The following is a 17,217-nucleotide window of genomic DNA, read 5'->3' as shown; positions in this document are numbered from 1 at the left end:
GTGATTTATGGAATTTTTTTTGATTATATCTCTCACAGTGGACACGCATCCACGATGGCAACCTCAGACCCCCCCACGATCTCCAAGTAGGAAAACTTGCAAAATAGCAGGGTGTTCAAATACTTATTTTCCTCACTGTAAATGTAGTATTTCTGCTGTTTAACAATTGATTTTAAAACTTTACAATAAGGTAAAATTATCATAATGCATCATTAACATATAGTGGCAGTTTCCCAGACAGGTTTTATCAATGCTAAAACAAAGTTTTGACTGTTGAGTTAGCGCTATATGCTAGTTAATGCTAAATGCTAACGCGTAGCCTGAAGTTCCACTATTGATGTTACAGTTACGTTTTCCATACTGAAAAACAAAACTTAACATTTAGAAACGTCCATTAAGAATCTCCAAACAATTGATCATTCCTAATCTTCGTCTAATACAGGCATTATTTCAATGCATTCTTTAAAATTAACATAAACTAATATTAATAAATGCACAAGTATTGCTCATTGTTAGCTCATGCTAACCAACGTAGTAAACTAATGCAACCTTATTGTGAAGTGTTACCAATTTTACAAACACGTGGTCAAAACTGGCATCCTTTTGAAACTCCCTATGAAGATGAGAGGGTTGTGCTTTTGTTTTCTTTGAGTGGGCAAGAAGCTTCTGAGAACTTTCCATTGGAACCAAATGATGAGTCAAAAAAAACAGAGTGTCTGCTACTGTGGCTGACAGGAGCGAAGAGGTCGAGCTTCACATGTACCTTAGTGAGCAAGGCATGGTCCTCTTTGATGTGGCATTGTTGAACAGCCAGGGCAAACTGCTCCAAGGTCACTAGTTAAACAAAATAGAGAAATTCTTAGCATAAAATGCAGTTAGAATAGCTATGTTTTATTTTTCTTCCTCATGTCCACTTACCATGTTTTTTATGAGGTTTTTGCACCAAAAACCAAGCAAATGTTGTTCACTAAGACTTAAAGGGATAGTAAATCCTTTCAAAGTTTACTCACCCTCATGTTGTTATATACCTGTTTAAGTTTCTTTATTCTGATGAACACAAACAAAGATATTTTGATAAATTATGGTAACCACACATTGACTTCCATAATAGGAAAAACAAATACTATAGAAGTCAATGGATACCGTTAACTTTGGGCATACCATTGTTTATCAAAATATGAAGAGTTTCGTTGCAAAACGAGATAACCACCATTTTTTTTAATTGTTCAGAAATCTCGTTTTTTGGTTGTGCATTCCAATTAATTTCAATGCAACTGCAGTTGGTTTGTTTTGATTTAAACCTTCATAACTTAAAAAAATACAGCTAAGAATCACCATAAAACAAAATAATAACATGATAACATAATAATAAACATGTTTTGACAAAAATGTTAAAAAATGGATTTATCTCGTTTTGCAACGAAACTCTTCATATCTTCTTTTGTTGACAGCAGAACAAAAAATGTATACATGTTTCAGGGTTTCCCGCAGAAAATTTGTTAGGTAAGGTGGTAGGGTTGGGCGGGGGTGGCGCCGGGGGAGTGGCAATCAAAAGGACGGGGCGTACGTGTTATGATGAAAATTAAAATATTTTTCTTTAAAACACTCAAATAAAGCTTAATTTTGAAGAATCTATGACAGAAAATTAACACATACTAGATTATTAATGAATTTAGTGTTTTTTTACCTCTAATGGGAATAGCTGCGTGATGAAGTAAAACTAAAGGATTAATAAACACAAACTAACACCAACTAAAGCAGATGTTGTAGAACGTCTAGCGAACGATAGAAAGCGCAAAAATTGTAAAAGTGGATTATTTCCCACTATTAATTACATTATCTTAAAGGTATGTAACTACTGTAGCATGTAAATAATGCACATAAATAACGTGAGCAAAGCGCTCAACAATTATATCTAATCAACAGGCATGTGAAACAGGTTGCTCAAACAACAAAATCACCAGCTAACTTACATTAAATTTACAAGAACTACAGACTAATACAATAACAGGCTTAAATAAACCCAAAACATAAGTCCACTTACAGTTCTCACGGACATGCGTTTTCTCTCATTTTGGCCGTGTGGCGCGCGTGCACGCTCGCGGTGTGAAACGCGTCCGCACTATTCTCCGAGATGTTTCATCAACTGGCTACCAGGTATCCTCCAGACAGTGACGGTCTGGACCACGTCTTTCTCATTTTGAACGTGTGGCGCGCATGCCCGCTCGCGGTGTTTAGAGCGTCTGCGCTATTCTCCGAGATGCACTTGACGGCCTTTTTTGGAGCTAATTTTTTTTTTTTAACGACCTAGTTAAGACGGTAGGGTTTCCCAGCTTAGTCGGGCCACCCGAACTGAAAAGTGCTGCGGAAAACCCTGTGTTTGGAATAACTTGAGGGTGAGTAAATGACAGAAGTTTATTTTTGGTGAACTATCCCTTTAAGATTGAAACGGTGATTTTATTTTTGCCCTTTAGCATAAGAAATAATACAATTTGATCCATGTATGCTGTTGGGTTTAGTATTATTCTGTAACAAATCCACCCTTTAAAGCGTAAATAAACCCCTGGTCAGAGCCTGACTCCACCCAGTGGCAATATTTGAAAAATGCAAGAAAAGTAGGCAGATCCCAACAGAGAAAAAGGGGACGACCTAAGCTCGTACCAAGTGTGTGGTGAGATCGTAACAAGGGCGTGGTAAGCTTGAACCTGCTTACGTCACAGGTCATTTTTTGGACCCAACATCCAATAGGAAAATTCAACTGCAGTAGCCACCGTTTAACCTGAAGAGGGCAGCACTCAGATGTTTTTACACCATATATTGTAGTATTGAAACACTTTATATCCAAATGTCAAAAAACTTACTAAAATCAATGAACAGCACTAATAAACCATCATTCTTACAGATCAGAAACTAAAAAAAATTGGATTGGGGTTTAGTTACTCTTTATTATTACACGGCTCTCTGGAATGCTTGATTCTGATTGGTCAGTTGAGACATTTGCAGGTTCGTTCTTTTCAAATAATAACCGCTCTAAAGTAATAACGCATAGCCTGTACTACTTGTACGATTAAAATCGCTCCGCGCCAATAAAGACCAATAAAGATTACTGTTTGGCACCATCTTGTGACAAACACTGGACAACCACAATTAAGAATGGAAAATTTTGACATTAATTTTAACATGTACGGAAAAAACAAAACATTTAAACAGTGGATAAAAGAACGAACAACGACAAGACACAGAGAGCTTACTGAGACTGAACTTGACAAAATAGAACATGACAGCTACGAAGCCAACACAAAAAAATACAGAATGGGCATTAAAACTTCTCAAAGACTGGCTAAAAGAGAAAAAAATGGAGACAGACAAGTATGAAGCAGAGGATCTTAATAAGGTATTACGATCATTTTATGCATCTGTGCAAAGTTTCGCGGAAGGATAAAAATGTTAATTTAAAACAAATATGCCAATAAAATGTTTCAAATTCATATTCATGTCCGTTTTTTTTTCTTATCTGACAAGTAGCCGTGTAATAAGCGGGATAATGTAGAGGCAGCCGGTAGTTATCGGGAAAATAAGCCCCTTCAGTGTGATACAAGACCCTCCGCTTCGCGTCAGGTCCTGATCACACTTTTGGGGCTTATTTCCCGATAACTACCGGCTGCCTCTACATTATCCCTTACATAACAGATTCATCAAACCCATCATAAATGAGACAGATAAGCTGAAATATCCGACTGAAATAGTAAGAACAGACCTGACATCTAAATATCATTATTGCAGCGCAGTAGGGATGCAAACTGAAATTATTCGGCTGAAAATAGCAAAAAACAAATTTTCTGTGTTCGGCTGAACAAGTAAAAAGGCAGAATACATTTAACCGAACAATGAGGTCTTTGATGATGCGATCAAAATAACCAGCGCAGAGTGATAGACGCGCAAATGCAGCAAACATGTTAGTAAAAGCATTTTAAAGTGTACGCGAAAACATCCAGCACTACAAGGTTCATTCATCATCATTTAAAAAGACATCCTGAACACCATGCAGCGTATGAGTAAGACACGGTGGCGGCGATGGGTATTTGTTTGATGAATGCACAAGCACAGAGACAAGAGACTTTAGCTCTTCATCTCATGTCATAGGAGCGACGAAGAGCGTCAGCAGTATAAAAACTTCATAGAACCAGTAAAGTCCTACAAATGACAAACTTGATATATTGAACAAGAAATAAAACATTTATTAACAATAATCTTTTTGTAAGAGTGCTTTGTTGAGCACTTTTTCCCCTGCCAATCTTGTCGCCGTCTCTCTCTCTCCCTTTGCTCGTGCTTGACCGTGCACGCAGGTGCTCAACATACAGTGCAATATCAGCGTTGTTCCAAGTTTCTTAAGGCATACAAATGAATAGATAATTTGCATTTTGCGCGAAATAGAAGATCGGATTAATATCACTTCAGCCAAGACTCATTTATGTGGTCGAATGTAAATGGAACAGTTTTAACAAGTCTATCTATAGCAATCTATCTGATCAGAGAAGTGACCAGGTGTAAAAAGGCCATATAATGACTGTTGGAATGTTAAACAATTTTCATTGTTAAATAATGTGAAATAAATATAGTAAAAAGGAGGACATTCTGAAAATGTAACTTGTGCAATGGTGAGAAAATTGGCGAAATAATTTGGAAAATGAAAAAAAAATGTTTGGTCGTTCTGTATTTGTTTAGGTTTTCATTTTATTCGGCTTCGGCTAAGTATTTTCATTTTTGTGCATCCCTACAGCGCAGTTAATGATTTATTTTTTGTGTTTTAGTAGAGTTCTTATCTTAAAAGATCTTAAAAGTTGATTCATCAATGCATGAGCCCTTTAAAGCAAACTTTGTTTGAGAGCTGTGCAGAGACAACAACTTATTTGTGTTAGCATGGAATATTTTAATATTTCCAATGAAGTTTCCAATGGATGGAGATCTGTATCTTTATCATGATAATGTGCCATGCATAATAATAATAATAATAATAATAATAGTGACAAAAATACAACTTAATTATATATTCATTTACTTTAAATCCTCTCATCACCTCTACTTAAACTCTTTATCACTGACTAAATATTGCATGATCGCTTTCATGTTTAAATTGTAATTGTTAAGAATTAATATCATAATTGAAAGCTCAGACAGGAGGCACTTGTTTTGAGGTGTGAATGAAAGCCACATCTCAATGTTATCAGCTTCATCTAAGAGAAAATTAGTGCATGTGTGTGTCTGTGTGTACGAGTGTGGGGGCGAGGAGTGTGAGAGAATGGAAATTTGCTATCAGGGGAGAAAAACATATCTAGACACACAACACTGAGTGTGTGGAAATACTCTCTGCTAGCACATGAGATGCTGTGCATATGCACCACATTTCTTTTACATTTACTAGCTATAAAAGCAATTCAGAAAATCTAAAGAATTTGAACTTGATGATGAAAGATATGGTAATAGGTTTATGAATCACAATGATCTAACACACGCTAACCAAACAAAATAAACTTTTACACATAAACTGCTGTGTGTTTTCTTTAAGGACAAGTTATGTAATGTAAAATGCAGTAGAATTGCACTCATCCACATACTGTACAAATCATTTAATTTATTGCATTTACAGTACACAAAACGGCTTTTTGGTGACAGAGGTCTATATCCGACATTGGTTATTATGAGTATTTAGCAAACAGTTGTTTATGACATTTTGTATGAATGTTAAAAGCATTAATAAATGCTTAAGTTTAAAGTGTGAAAAATGGTTTACCTCTTTCTGAGGTAAAAAATATATAACTATATAATATATGTTTGTGCTGCTTTTTTTAAATATCAAACCCGTTTTTGTATGTAATGTTGTTTACTGTAATTATACCCCATTTGGACCATTGTGTAAAAAGTCTTCTAAAACAAAGCGAGTCTGTGTAAACGTGTAGATATGCATAAATTCATTCAAATGTAATCAACACATGGGTTGCAAATAAAATAAGGTGTGACTGACCAACTTCCCCATTCTTACCTCTATGTATGTGTGCCATAGCTAAAGTGGTCACATGATGAAGACAAGCGTTCCAAGCCATGAAAAACTCTTCTTTGTTTTTCTCCACCTGAAAAAATTAATAATATAAATACAGATGAATTGTTTATAAATTTAAATTATATGCTCAGCTCAAGAGACAAAATGTTAAATCCAGGTTAAAGGGGCCATGGCATGAAAATTTGACTTTTCCATGTTTAAGTGCTATGATTGGGTCCCCAGTGCTTCTATCAACCTAGAAAATGTGAAAAAGATCAACCCAGTAACTTAGTTTTGGTAAACCATTCTCTACAAGCACATGAAAAATAGGATGTTGAAATGTGGCTCTCCTTATGATGTCATAAGGAGATCTTATTATAGTAATACCACCTCTTAATCTGCACTATCCAACCACAGCACTGCCATTTAGTGCAGAGAAAAGCACACTTGAATTTTAATTGCAACAAACCACCATCATTGTGATCAGTGTTTGAATTTCATCAGCTCATTTGCATTTTAAAGGACACACCCAAAACGGCACATTTTTGCACACACCTACAAAGTGGCAATTTTAACATGCTATAATAAATAATTTAAATGGTATTTTGAGCTAAAACTTCACATAATGTGCTCTGGGGACACCAAAGATTTATTTGAAAGATTATTTATCTTAAAAAAGTCTTGTGCCATGGCCCCTTTAAAGTCTCAATCTGTCTTTGCAACGTCAAAGTTTGATTTCATTTATTGATTTCGATCTTTAACATACTCAGTCAATATTAAAGATATCAAAGTTATATTTTCACAGAATTATCTTTACAAAGGGTGATTTTTTAAGCAACAACAACAAAAAAAGGTAAATCACAAAAATAACTTGAGTTGGGTTTTCACAGACTGGGTCTTTTACACTCACCTAAAGGATTATTAGGAACACCTGTTCAATTTCTCATTAATGCAATTATCTAATCAACCGATCACATGGCAGTTGCTTCAATGCATTTAGGGGCGTGGTCCTGGTCAAAACAATCTCCTGAACTCCAAACTGAATGTCAGAATAGGAAAGAAAGGTGATTTAAGCAATTTTGAGTGTGGCGTGGTTGATGGTGCCAGATGGGACGGTCTGAGTATTTCACAATCTACTCAGTTACTGGGAATTTTACGCACAACCATTTCTAGGGTTTACAAAGAATGGTGTAAAAAGGGACAAACATCCAGTATGCAGCAGTCCTGTGGGCGAAAATGCCTTGTTGATGTTAGAGGTCAGAGGAGAATGGGCCAACTGATTCAAGCTGATAGAAGAGAAACTTTGACTGAAATAACCACTCGTTAAAACCGAGGTATGCAGCAAAGCATTTGTGAAGCCACAACACGCACAACCTTGAGGCGGATGGGCTACAACAGCAGAAGACCCCACCGGGTACCACTCATCTCCACTACAAATAGGAAAAAAAGGGCTACAATTTGCACGAGCTCACCAAAATTGGACAGTTGAAGACTGGAAAAATGTTGCCTGGTCTGATGAGTCTCGATTTCTGTTAAGATATTCTGATGGTAGAGTCAAAATTTGGCGTAAACAGAATGAGAACATGGATCCATCATGCCTTGTTACCACTGTGCAGGCTGGTGGTAGTGGTGTAATAGTGTGGGGGATGTTTTCTTGGCACACTATAGGCCCCTTAGTGCCAATTGGGCATCGTTTAAATGCCACGGCCTACCTGAGCATTGTTTCTGACCATGTCCATCCATTTATGACCAATATGTACCCATCCTCTGATGGCTACTTCCAGCAGGATAATGCACCATGTCACAAAGCTTGAATTATTTCTAATTGGTTTCTTGAACATGACAGTGAGTTCACTGTACTAAAATGGCCCCCACAGTCACCAGATTTCAACCCAGTAGAGCATCTTTGGGATGTGGTGGAACAGGAGCTTCGTGCCCTGGATGTGCATCCCACAAATCTCCATCAACTGCAAGATGCTATCCTATCAATATGGGCCAACATCTCTAAAGAATGCTTTCAGCACCTTGTTAAATCAATGCCACGTAGAATTAAGGCAGTTCTGAAGGTGAAAGGGGGTCAAACACAGTATTAGTATGGTGTTCCTAATAATCCTTTAGGTGAGTGTATATTGTGAGTGACAGTTTCATTGAACGCACCCACATTGTCGCTGTTACGCACCAGCCCTGAACTGAACTTAAGGTCTGTTTATTTATCAGTCTGGCTAGTGGCTAAACTGATCTTTGAAACAGCACTTTGACTTCTGTACAGCACTTTGGTCAGCGAGAGCTGAACTTTAAATGTGCTTTATAAATAAAATGTACTTACTAAACAGATACCTTGTCGAAAATAAAATGTTTTGGTTTGCTAAAGGCGAGGGGAGGGGACGAGGATGGATCATAACTGTGCGAAGAGGTTTGTCAGCCAGGCAAGAATTTAAGGATTTGTAGCTAACATTGTATACATTAATTTTACACAGTAACATTAGCTCAGTTGATACGCGTTAGATATGATATATAAACAAACGTAATTTACTTATCATTTATTTTCTTTGTTATCAGAAATACACTACTGTAAAATTGCTCTGTTGTTATTGATTCTATGCGCAAGTTGCATTTGGTCCACAAAAGCCGTTTGTTTATGTTGTTGTTGCTGCTGAAACCGTATATATGATGATTACAAGAAACAGGCAACTTTACAGAAAATAAATGCTCACTAGTCACACAGTAATAGATTATTTGTTGCCTTGTTGGCCCCTTAACAAGATCAAAGAAGCAACAATAAAAAAAACTAAAGAGGAAACAGGGTTTGCATGTAATGGTGATGTGAGGGGCCCGTGGAGCCACTGACCTTACTGTGAAGTCGACTTGCTAGACTACGTTGTAACACCCTTTCTCTGTATCTCACCGCCTTCAGAAGGAACGTTAGGTCTCCTACTTTATCCACACTGAAGCCAAGAGAGCTAGAACAACACAGAGACGCCAAAGAAAATATAAATTAACTCAGTCAGACAAAGAGATACTGTATACAGTCACAAATCACTTTCTCAAATCACATCTTGAAAAATAATGGTTTATTTTATTCAACCTATGACTAATCATTAAAGATCTCAGTTTTGGGAACTGAAAACAATAACACCTATGAAATTGTCCTCTTAGTCAAATAACTAAATTGGATACCTAATAGTAAAAATAAACACTCCTGAGAGTAAATGTTCTGTGCATGGTGGTTCTGAAAGACTGCTGTCTAGACAAAGAGGACGTACAGCGACCGGGCTTGGACTCCAGAATGAAAGAGTTAAATGTTACACACAAAAGCTATTCAGGTTTCTGGACCAGTTTTTACCTGGTTCTGATTCTGTCTGTGGCTGAGCTGGTCCAGTTTCTGATCAGTCCCATAACCAAGTTGTTTCCCATCTGTTTGGTGTACTGAGCCAACAGCTCTCGTACCACCACCTGGAGCCAAAACATAACAATTACTATTCATTAGTATTTCCATGAACAGGAAAACGATGTATGAAGAAGTTTTATGAAGCTGACACGGGTCTGCTGTCCAAAACGATGGTTGTGCTGCTGGAGCATGTGACGTCACAGACCAACTAATCGATGTTGACATTAGTTAACTATGTTCGATTATTATCGAGATCTATTAGTTGTTGGAGCCCTAGTTGCTAGGTAGTCTTATTAAATACAATTATTAAAAAAAAGAATTTTAAGGCAGTTTGTTTATTTGAACAAAAAAAGGGGGAACAATACATATTAATGTACATTTTCACAAATGTAAATATGTCAGATTATAGCCTTAGGCTAATTTCCATCTGCAGACCCCTTGGCAGATTGCATGCCAGTAAATATTTACATACAGAAACACTAATGTAACACTATTATGTTAGAACAAACAATAACAACAACAAGAGTGGACAACAAAGGACATAAAGAAAACAGGAAAACATCGACTATAGTGCACAAACCACAATTTTACACATGCCCCAACTGTCCTGATATTGCACTGACGCATATTACACCATTCTATATTGCACGGACCCGCATTACACTAGCCCCTATTGCACTGATAAATGTATACCTTTTTGTAATGCACTAACTTTGTTTTACGTCTGATATATAATGATTAATTAAACATGATCACATGTTTGTATGTCCCTCAACCACACTTTTAAAGGGATAGTTCACCCAAAAATGAAAATAATGTCATTAATTACTCACCCTCATGTCGTTCCAAACTCGTAAGACATCCGTTCATCTTCGAAACACAGTTTAAGATGTTTTATATTTAGTCTGAGAGCTTGTTGACCCTTCATTGAAAATCTAGGTATACAGTCCATGTCCAGAAAGGTAATAAAAACATCATCAAAGTAGTCCATGTTACATCAGTGGGATAGTTAGAATGTGTTGAAGCATCGAAAATACATTTTAGTCCAAAAATAACCAAAATTACGACTTTATTCAGCATTTTTGTTGTTTTTGGACCAAAATGTATTTTCGATACTTCAACACATTCTAACTTACCCACTGATGTCACATGGACTACTTTGATGATGTTTTTGTTACCTTTCTGGACATGTACAGTATACCGTACGTAGATTTTCAATAAATGGACAACAAGCTCTCGGATTAAATATAAAACTGTGTTCTGAAGATGAACGAAGGTCTTACTAGTTTGGAATTCCTTTAAATGACTCCTAAAGGTAGAAAGACTTGTGCTGTGGAAGACTGACAGTGGAATACTATTCCAGAAGCTCACTCCCTGGTATGACAGAACGTTCTGTGAAAAGGCGGTCCTCCTAAATGCCAAATCACAATCAGCTCTCATAGTGGCTCTAGTGACTTGAGACCCGGCAACACTACTAGCCTTTTGTTTAATAAAATCACTCAATGGTGGAGGTGCCAGACCATGTATAACCTTGTAGATTAGACAGGTATCTACAAGATATGACGAAGGTTTCTTGTCTAATATTTTCAATGCTCTTTTGTAGCATGCTTCGATTGGCCCAATAGCAGCATGATTCGTAATAAGACCAACTTGTTATACAGTACTCAATATGAGCCAGTATCATAGGGTGTTTCTCAATATGCGTTCTTCAGCGATCTTGTGTCCTTGTGTTCTCACTCCACGTCATCATTAAGTTCAATTCCAATTCTCAAGAACGCAAGTACAGAGGACGCATGAAAATACCCGGATGTGTTCTTGATATTGAGCCTGAGGATGCATCGAGTGCAGACTTAAGGGGGCTGAAATTGCTTTACGCCTTACCATGGGTTCACACCAGAAGCGTTTGAGGCATCAAATTCACGTCTGCCGTGCCTAGTTTGCCACTTGAACAGTTTGAGTCTACTCGCTTCATTCGCGCGTGAAATTCTAATCATCGAGATTCATGGGGAAATTTTGCATCATTAGAGGGGCTTCTGCGTCTCCGCTCGCTTTCTGTAATGACGTCACTACTAGAGCAAGCTCCTGATTTGTTAATGCAGCGCGTTTTCCTCCAAAGTTAAAATTTTTCAACTCGCATGTTTGCCGCGGCAACGCTGAATTCGCACCATTCGCGCGAACTAGACGTGCAAATAAGGTGAAATCGTGTCTAATGCACTGCACTAAATGCCTCATTCGCGCCGCGAGACCCCCAGATGCACGTCAACGCATCTTCACATTGACTTAACATTGAAATCACTCGCACTTGACGCCTATACCGCGGTTGGTGTGAACGCAGCATTAGAAGTCATTGCGGCAAAACAGTGGTGGAGGTCAGGTGACCAACTGAAAGATCGCACACATCTCCATTCTCACAAGTGCGTTCTGTGTTCTCGCGACCTTCTGAGTTCGTTCTTCCAAAATCGCCTGGCAAGACCGATCTCCACAAGAACGCAAGGAATTGTAAATGTAATCGCTGCTGTATCCGTTAATGATGTATAAATATGTCTAAAGTTCAGTATATTAACATTAGTTTTATAGTTTTCACAAATTTTTTGACGTATTTTTAAAGGATAATTTTGAGTCTATTAGCACTCCCAAATACTTAAATTCCTCAACATTAATTAATACTTGTCCACCCATGCAAACTTTTACTGTGGTCACAGCTGTTTTAGGTTTACTAAAGAACATTGATACGTTTTTTTTTACATTAAGGCACAGGCATGAATTATTCAGGAACATAAAATTTTGATTTTAAATATTTTATTTGATCATTTTTAACAAATACAGACCTTTCGCAAGTAAAACGTTTTAAGATGAGCCAAGACGTTTAAATGTCACGAACACACTATTTTGTTTAATCATTTGTAAATATAATGTCATATATGTTATTAAAAACATATTTATATTTAATTGATGTGTAATATTAAACTGCGCCTGTCAAAGTGATTAGCAGAATCCGTGTTACTGTATGTTATTATAGTTTTGAGCAGTTGTTATATTGAAATAACCTACAAATGTCGCAACTGGCCAATCAGAATCAACTATTCCAATGAGACGTGGAATAAATATTTATTAACATCTCCTTTTGTGTGGCCGAATCTCAGTGTCTATTGTGGTCACGGCCCTGGTTTTCAACATCAGCCAGTTTCCAAAGATGTGATAGCATGACTTTATTTTGATACTATGGGAGCTAATCTAATTTCAGCAGAAAATCCATTTCTTTAGGCCTCTACAGACTGTGAATACAGACCTTGTGTGTGAGTTTATGTGCGTGTTATGTGTTCATGCGTGTAGTCTTATGTTGTTCTTTCACATCGTGTTCAATGCTTATCGATGTGCTACTAATTAGAAACTGCTAAAATAAAGCACTCCAGATTATTTAATAACCAGCAACTGTGCCCAATTCACTGGTGTATTAAAGAATAGAAATCCCTCTATTCATAATCCATTTAAATGAATTTAGCTTGTAAGGCACATTTTATATTATTAAAAGAATTGCTGTTTGTTTAGTTTCCCCTCTAAGCGTCATCTCGTAGATATCTCTGTGTTTTCTGTTTACACGCTGTTGTTTGTGACAGCATGGGCATTTAAATGTGATATCGGACTATATAAAGCAAACGTCTGCAAAATAAGCAGGAAAACAAATAACAACCTTAAGGAAAAGACATTTATAAACATGACCCTTGTGACCAAGGGGTTTTCTCTTTTGACTTGTTGACCATTTTCAGAAGATTTATTGTGTTGATGTATGTGCTGTTTATCAATACCTGCAGCATGACCATGTTGTCCCCCTCAAATGTGACAAAGACGTCAGAATCGCACTTTAGAGACGGTATTCGGTTTTCCATCATAAAACCCTGCAGAAAATCAAGCATAACACATCGGTAAATGTGAAGGCAAGCAGCAATAATCTTGCTCGTGTGAACTCAGATTCTATTAAAAGCATCTCAAAGTCAGTGTAGGGGAAGTTACTTTAAAAAATAATGCATTACAATATTAAGTTACTCCCCAAAAAAGTAACTAATTGCGTTACTTAGCTACTTATCATTACTTTTGCGTTACTTTTTCTTATTTGGCTGAGGCTTGATCTTGTTCAGGCCTTGCACATGTTTTCTATGACTGAGAAGTAGCAAAAATATCAAGCTCAGGCCAAATTTAAAGTTCAAATCTGTTGTACTGCTATATGCGATTAACACAAGTCACACACTCACCATGCCGCCGGTACATTCACGGCAGTCTTGCAGACACGTGATGTTCTGCCACGTGCTGTACGCTTTGAGTCCCGCGACAAGCGCCTGTAGAGCGCGATTGCTTTGAAGGTCTTGCCCCTGATACAATGCATCATCCATTAGATCAGCAGCATATCTACAGAGAGATCAAACAAAAAAAAATATATACACAAATCAAGGTCTGCACGCATACAGTTTATACAACATATTTTACTACTGTGCTTACTGTAAATATTAATATTAGCATTGTTTGCTCAGGCAGACATTATTGTTACTATTTCTTAAACTAACCCTTTTAACATAAATATCTCAAACTCTTTGGGGCGGTTTCCCGGACACGGTTTAGGTTAGGCCAGGACTTGGTCTTATTTATATTAGGACATTTAAGTAGTTTTTACAAACATACTCTACAAAAACAATACTGGTGTGCATCTTGAGACAAAACAAATAGTGGTCGACCAATAGACCTTTTGCGTGTTTGCAAACAGAGATGACTTTTTTGTGGGCGGAGCCCAACTGGTGGCAGAAAGTGAATGCTTCTCAATAGCTGTGTGAAGTGTTTTAGCATTAAACTGTGATTTTTATGTTTCCCCTATATTTCTCTTAAGTGTAATGTTTCTTATAACATTTTCACCAAGTTACGTTCATTTTTTAAATAAATTAAAAGTTTAAATGGCTTGGCTACCAATTGTGTGCATTTATGTAATGTATATGTATTGTTCTTTATTGGTAAATCAATTATTTTTACAGTATGAATCGCTGAAGTACTTATAAGAGCAATACTATCATGTATTCTGTATAATATCATTTATTAAATATTTCATCATTTCCTGTTTTCAATTTCTTCCTTATATTTTAGCCTACGTGTTTGATCTAAAACTATTATGTTTACATACAAATTAATTTGTATAGGCCTGTTTATATATTATTAACACTTTACATCGTGTGCGTGTGTGCTATGTTTATATATTTATTAGTAAACACCATAATTTAGAACAAACAGGAAGAAGACACAGTCTAAGATATAAGGTAAAAAGAAGTAATAGAAAACGAAAAAAATACGAAAACTTTAATAAATGGTAATATTATTAATATTATGAACTAATTCAAATCTTTAATCTTTCTAAATAAATTATAAACGTAACGTGATGAAAACGCTATAAGAAACACACAGATGGATCAGACTTCGACAGGAAACCGTATATCTTCTCTAATTATTTTCTATTCAAATTATTAAAAGATTTTCAGATGATTTCATCACTCCAGTCTGTCCAGTTGAGGGCTTTTATTGTAACCATAAACACCTACGTTTATCTTCAAATGGTGTCTTCGACGACGGTATATTATATAAATGAAGGTCATCTATTTTGGCATTCCTATTCTGACACTTAACAGCACAACAAAACATTTTCTAGTGAGTTATATTGTTCATTTCACTCGTGTCTCATTCATTTCCAGTGTTTTTCTGCCACCACATGCGCGTGTGACGTAACTGTGACGTCGACTCGCAAAAGGTCTATAAGGGTTTTTTTAATGGCCAATGCAGATATTAACTCTTTCCTCGCTATTGACAAGTTATCTCGTCAATTATGAGAAACACTTCCCTGCCAAGTTTTATGACATTACATATTGTCCACTAGGTGGCGGTCTTACCCAACTTATAAAACACCAAAGCATCTACTGATCCAACTCTCAGCGTATGTTTTGATCATCATTCTAAATTTTTCCAAAAATCCAATAATCGTAGCTTTTTGCTCAAAATTTGGTATTTTTGAAGAAACCTACCCCCCCCCAAAAAAAAAAAAATCGCTGGTGGGAAATCGCATGGCTGATTGGCCGATATGAGGCTGATATAACAAATGTTTGTTTCTTATTTACTGTAATTACAAAACATTGGTAAACTCAATAAACATGTTATGAATAATATTTATAAATATACACTTTTAAAGTACCTAAAACATTTATAAGACAAAATTTATGTGGATCTGACATCTCACAGTACTTTTTGAATGAGACTTTGCTGCACACCAGAGTGTGTCATGTTATAAAGTAAATAATGATTGGTCATTTTACTGTCTGTCAGACTTTGGCTTTACATCTGAGTCTCGTTTCATTTCAAACTAAAAATTTAATTAACATAAAAATTGACTGGCAGATTAAAAGAAAATTATCGTCCGATGACGATAAAATCAAATCAAAATATCTGTCGATATATCGGCCACTGCAATATATCCGTCTATCACTAAAAACAGTGGTACTGAATATGTTAATATTTGTCAGGACAAGATGTTTTTAAATTAAGCCAGCTCAAATTTCCATTTAAGTCTGGGACTAGGATAAGCCTTGTCTAGGAAACCACCTGTGTGAGTTGTTAAGGAGAGCTCAATCAGATATGATATTTAAAGGGGGAAAATATGAAGAGTTTGGTTCCAAAACGCGATAAACGCCATTTTTGAAAAAAATGAGTTACTGCCAAAATCAGTATTATATCAGGTCAGTAGTTAAAAGTAAATAATTAATTTTACGCAAAATCCAATACCCGCCGTGATATTCTGTCATCTTTTCTCCCTTTTTTCCCAAAATGCGACAAACGCCACTCCTACTTTTTTACAGAATGCAATAAATCCATTTCTGATATTACAGCGGACCATTCACGCAATGTAAACAAACATGGCGGCGCGCTGAGTACACGGAGTCCTAGTTTTCCTCATCTACTTTGTACTTCGTGATCAACAAACAAAACAAAATAATACTTTAATAGCATTGCCAAACCTGTGATGGTTTTCTGTGACGGGAAAGAAACGTAAGCCATCAACAGCTAATAATTTCCGCGAGAGGCACTCGGTTGCTTGTTCTCCAGACAGCATCAAGCTTCTCATGCTAAAACATTGTGTTCTTAATATAACAAAGTAAGTGTTTTGGTTAATGCCATTAATTTTTATATTTTAATCATTGTATACCACTAGTCAACTAAATAAATATAAAATAGTAAAGATGAATGCACATTTATACATTGATTTAATAGATTTATAGCATTTTGAAATAAAAAACTGTCATGGATTTATTGCATTTTGTGGAAAAAAGAATTAGTTTTTATAATAAATCTTTGAAAATCAAGTTATGGATTTGAATTTTTTATGTTTTTATTACCTAAAGATGCTATGTGAAAGTTTGTAACAGAAAATAGTGGTTTTCATCTTGTCACTTTCTTGGTATAGAAAACACGTTTTTACCGAAATTTGTCAAAATGGATTTATTGCGTTTTGGAACCAAACTCTTCATATGCTCATTTTCTAGCTCCCCTAGAGATAAACATTTGATTTTTATCGTTTTGGAATCCATTCAGCTGATCTCTGGGTCTGGCGGTACCACTTTTAGCATAGCTTAGCATAATTGAATCTGATTAGACCATTAGCATCGCGTAAAAACTAACCAAAGAGTTTGGATATTATTCCTATTTAAAACTTGACTCTTCTGTAGTTACATCATGTACTAAGACAGACGGAAAATTAAAAGTTGTGATT

General features: G+C 36.2%; 1 protein-coding gene across 1 annotated transcript in view; it reads right to left on the bottom strand.

The window, feature by feature from the left end:
- Window positions 1-17,217, bottom strand: part of acoxl (acyl-CoA oxidase-like) — a 48,336-nt gene that overhangs the window by 15,901 nt on the left and 15,218 nt on the right. The window contains exons 12-17 of the mRNA XM_055170384.2: window positions 13,676-13,829; window positions 13,232-13,321; window positions 9,381-9,490; window positions 8,886-8,997; window positions 6,041-6,128; window positions 764-834 (exon numbers count right to left, since the gene is read on the bottom strand). Coding sequence (XP_055026359.2) covers window positions 764-834; window positions 6,041-6,128; window positions 8,886-8,997; window positions 9,381-9,490; window positions 13,232-13,321; window positions 13,676-13,829 — 625 coding nt within the window. The remainder of the gene's footprint in view (window positions 1-763; window positions 835-6,040; window positions 6,129-8,885; window positions 8,998-9,380; window positions 9,491-13,231; window positions 13,322-13,675; window positions 13,830-17,217) is intronic.

Source organism: Misgurnus anguillicaudatus, chromosome 11, assembly GCF_027580225.2.
Source record: "Misgurnus anguillicaudatus chromosome 11, ASM2758022v2, whole genome shotgun sequence".
NCBI classification, from domain to species: Eukaryota; Metazoa; Chordata; class Actinopteri; order Cypriniformes; family Cobitidae; genus Misgurnus; species Misgurnus anguillicaudatus.
This window is presented reverse-complemented; position numbering and strand designations above follow the sequence as displayed.